The 4901-nt window shown below is 24.4% G+C and overlaps 1 protein-coding gene across 1 annotated transcript; it reads right to left on the bottom strand.

Moving 5' to 3' along the window:
* Positions 1-3964: 3964 nt before the first annotated feature.
* CORC01_06866 (uncharacterized protein) lies at positions 3965-4102 on the bottom strand (the record flags this gene model as incomplete). The annotated part of the gene is made up of 1 exon (XM_022618504.1): positions 3965-4102. The coding sequence occupies one exon, from the start codon at positions 4100-4102 to the stop codon at positions 3965-3967; it is 138 nt and encodes a 45-aa protein (XP_022474983.1).
* Between the last annotated feature and the right edge of the window lie 799 nt (positions 4103-4901).

Genomic DNA, 4901 nt, shown 5'->3' with positions numbered 1-4901 from the left:
AACGAAATTTATAAAGCGTATTTAAAAAAACTTAATTAATATTTAAAACCTAATTATTTCGATAGTGAAAAATAGCTTTTTTTATAAACCTTTTAATATTTTTAATCTTAATTTCCTTATAATTAAAAAAAAAATTATTATTAAAACGATTTTATTAATTTAAAGCCTTAGTAATTCTTTCTATTAAAACGTTTTATTATAAAAAAACTAAATAAGATTATTATAAAGCTTTTTTAAATTAAGCGATCCGCTTTTTAAATACGGATTTAATATTATTACGTTAATTATTTAACCCCGCTTTTACCGGGTTTTTTATAAATATTCCGCCCGGCCTAATAGTAACATTAAAAAAAACCGCCTCCTCTAATCGTTTTATTATCTATATAAAATACTATTTTCATAAATAATCGTAAATAAAAGATTTAAAATTATAATAGATAGGTTAACTAAATATAAAATAATACTTTTAAAAAATAAGTCTTGTATTAAATAAAAGCTAAATCTTAGCCTTCCGTTACTAAATAATAAAAAGCTAGCTAAAAAGAGCCCCTTTTAGCTAAAACGGGGCCCGAATAGTCTATGGCGTTTTACGCCACACCGACCCTATAACAGTAGTGCTATAATCTGTTAGTCGTGTTTAATAAGAATATAGTTATAAAAACGAACTCAGTTTTGGTCATAGTGGTCTTTTGTTTCTTCTTCGACAAGGCTTCGTCGTTATTAATAGTCTACTTTCTTTTACTTTTACTTGTAATAAATAGTTACCTTAGTTTGATTGTTATTTTCTCCTTAATATAATCGTCGTCGGCGTTAGGTTCGGTCACGCTAACGTCGTCGTTAATATTGTTATCGTCGTCGTCGTTAATTACGTCGTAATTGTTAAATATAATAACTTTTTTATTAGTATAGTTAATACTCTAAGGGATAGGAGGGGGAGGCATATTATCGTCGTATTAAGCAGAAGGTGCGGCCATAGTTGTCGTTTTATGAGGTTTTGCTAATATATATAGTAGTAAGCCGAGTATAAATAGGTTATATATGTTTTAAAAAATTGCTTTAGCTTTAAATTATTTTGTAAGGCTATAATCCTTAAAACCCTTTAGTATAGGTAAAAGAGCTTATTACGACCTAACACGCATTGCTAGACTAGGGCCCTGCCCTATAAGACCTACGGCGGCTACTATACTATATATATAATAATAAAAACTCAAACGGCCTCCCTTAAGATAAAAGAATTATAAATAAGTTATATAATTATAATCGTATAATAAAATAAAAAACGGACGCTTATTATTAAGCGCTTTTATACGGTGAGAATAAAATAATATATTAATACCCCTTCCTAAGATTTTCCTATAGATTTCTTAACGAAATTTCTTAAATATATTATAGAAATTTTAGAGGAAACTTTTAAGAAATCTTGAGGATTTCCTCGTAATTTCTTTTAAAGAAACGGAGGAAATTTTAGGGATTTTCTTACGATTTTTTTTAAAGAAATCTTAAGGAAATCTTAAGGAAATTTTAGGCTTTTTTAAGTATTTCGTCTAAAGGAAATCTTTGGGAAATCTTAGGAATTTCGCGGCCTTCTCTTCCTTAGGTAACCGTATACGAAAGATAGGAAATCTAGTTATAGACCGTAATACTTATAAATAAATAAAATAAGCGATTATAAAAATATAAAACGAACGACCGTTCGGTAAATAGTCGAATAATAATAAATAAAATATTATAAAGGATATATTTATAATTAAAATTTATATATAAAATAGCCTAAGCTAAGCTTAAAGATAGATTTTTATAATTTCTTTAATAATTAATTTTTATATTAAATTTAATAATTATTTTTAGCTATTTTTATTAAAAATTTATTTAATAAGATTATGATTAATTACCGAAGCTTTACTTATCTTACGATTTATAAATAATAACTTTACTAAAGCTATTTTTATGACGATTATTATTTATGAATATCGTAGCCCCGACTTTTATTAATATAAACCTTATTACGATTAGCTAGCCGTAATAGAGCTATTGCTATTTATTTTGTAATATAAATAAAAAAAGAAAAAAAAAGTTTATAAAAGCGGCGGGTTAAAATATAAATATTAATTTAGTAGTTATATCTATATACGGAAAATATAAAATAGATCTTTAAATTTTAGAATATCTTTTACTATTCTTTATTAAAAAAATAACGTTTTATTAGGTTATATAAAATATTCTTTATTATATAAGTTTTATTATTAAATTACGATAATTTTATATAGAAGGTCTAGTTATTATTGGAATTCGTTACCGAAGCCTTTTAGTTATAATAAGAATTATAATTTACTTTTATTTAATCGTATATCAATAATTTTTTTAAGAAGGTTAGTTAGTAAGATATTTATTAATATAGGTAATACTCGTCCGTAGATATTAAATAATAATATTAGTTTAAAGTAGTTAATTGAAATTATGTTATAGATTTTGGCGTAGCTTAAGAGGTCTAATCGGTACACTAATCGTCTAATTTATTTTAAAATTATAAAAAAGTTAGCGTATTATCGTACGTATTTACGACTTAATACTGCGGTTTATAGTATTATATATCCGCGATATAAACGTAATATTATTCGTTATCCGACGTTAAAAAACTTTAATAGTTTTTTACGGTCGTAGTACGATTTAGTACGGATGGCGGCGATAGCGATAGTGTCGTAGGCTTTAAGTCGTGTTTCTAAGCCGGAAGGTATTTTATTAATCGTGTCTACGATGAGGTCGATAACGTCGTTTAGTATGAAGCCGAGAACTACTTTGTTTAGAGGTTTATTGGTAATAACGGATTTAGTATTGTTAATTTTAAACTATAATCATAGGATATTTTTAAGCTATTTGTTAAGAGACGTAAATATAATAATATATATTTATAAAGCCGATTCGATTATAAGATATATCCGCTTATTTTATCTATTTATTTATAAATAATAAACGGTTAAATAGAGTAGTCGGTTACTAATTCGTTTTTAAATATATATCTATATTATAAACAAAAATTTAAGATCTCTGTCGCTAAGAATGATCTTAAATAGACCTTAATTATATTACTATAAGAATTTAATTAAAAGGATTACCTATTTTTATACTATTATGTTTTTACGTCTAGGTATAAGACCGACTTATTTAAATATTTTATATATGGTCAAAAGAATATAATTATAGGAATTAATATAGAGGCATATAGAATTAATACAAAAGCATACACCTTACAGCGGCATATATATTTACTATCGTAATTAACTTAAAATTATAATATATTCCCGCAAAGGCGGTAAAGGTATTTATAATAATATTTCGATAACTTAATAACTCTAAAGCTCTTACTAAATAACATATACCTTAAATTATTCTTCGCAAGGTATTTATAAAGTCCTTAAAAGTAATAAAAAAATAAATAGATAATTATTTTTACTTTAACTTTAACGTTAACCTATAATAAATTATTTAAATAATAAATAAAACAATATAGTTATAAACTCTTTTATTCGCCGTTATTTAATATTATTTCCTATTTATTTTACCGTTTTTAAATATTAAATTATAACGGCTTTCTATTTATATAACCCCCTATTATCTTTCCTTTATTAAAAATATTAAACTAACTTCTTATCTATTATTAAAATTAATTTAAGGCTTAATTAGAGATTAAATAGCCGGCCCCTTATAAGCTCTTAGTTAATAATAATTTATTACGGCTTCTTAACGGGCGGCCTTACTTACGGCCGGTCGAGCCTTAATTATCCTGTATTACGGTGGTTTAGTATTAAGATTATTAGCCTTATTAAGGTAACATAAGCTCTATAAGAACTTACTATATTACGTTTTTTAGTTTACTATAGAGAGACGTTATAATTTTTAAATTTAAAATCCAATAATAAGGATTAAAAAAAAACGTTATTTAAAACCGCTACCGTAAGTAAACCTTTTATTTATTAAAAATCGACGATTTTATTATTTTTAAAAAAATCTTATAATAGTACGGGATATTTAGCTTAATTAATATAAAATAGTTATTATTATACTTTTTAATAAAGGATAAAAACGGCCTTTTTTTAAAAAGCATTACTTTACGTATAAGCCGGTATTACTTAATAATTAATTTAAAATATTTTAACAAAACTATAGTCCGAAGTTTATTAAAGTATTCTAAGCGGGGGCCGAGATAATCCCGGCCGGTAAGCACCTCGTTTTTTATATAAACTTAGCGAAAGCGTAGCTTTTAATCGCTAATTATGTCCTATATAACGTCGACGAGCTAATATAAATAATTAAAACCGTTAAAAAAGTAGCCTTTAATATTATTATTACTTAATTTAATATTAAAAGTAATACGAATATTAAAATTTTAATATTAATAGATAAAATAACGAGCCTATTATACTTTTATAAATAAGTATATTAAATATAAATACTATAAAATCGGGCGTTAGTCGTCGAACTTGTTACAAAACTTTCTCTATGCTTTTTTAAAAAATTACTTTATTTTAATAAAAATAATAAACTTTTATATAATAAATACCCTACGATAAGTATATAGGACAGTTTAATTTACCGTTATATTAATATAAGCGCGGTCTTTTTTACTAAGCTCCGTTATTATTTATATTACTAAATAAGGATCCTCTTTATTAAACCCACTATTATTATTATTATTACTGCCGATTTTAATTTATTTCTATTTAGCCTTAAGTATAATATTAAAATTAATATAATAAATATAAAGCTATTATTAAGTATGTAAAAACTCTTTACTAAATATAGCTTTTATTTACTTATTATAGTTTATAATAATAATTATAAAGCGACGAATTAAGTATTACTCGATTAGTTATTTTATATTTTTAAAGAGAAATCGGAAGCTT

The sequence above is a fragment of the Colletotrichum orchidophilum genome (assembly GCF_001831195.1).
Source record: "Colletotrichum orchidophilum strain IMI 309357 chromosome Unknown Scaffold_53.1, whole genome shotgun sequence".
Classification (NCBI taxonomy): domain Eukaryota; kingdom Fungi; phylum Ascomycota; class Sordariomycetes; order Glomerellales; family Glomerellaceae; genus Colletotrichum; species Colletotrichum orchidophilum.
The sequence above is the reverse complement of the archived record's forward strand: the minus strand, read 5'-3'. Positions and strand labels throughout refer to the sequence as shown.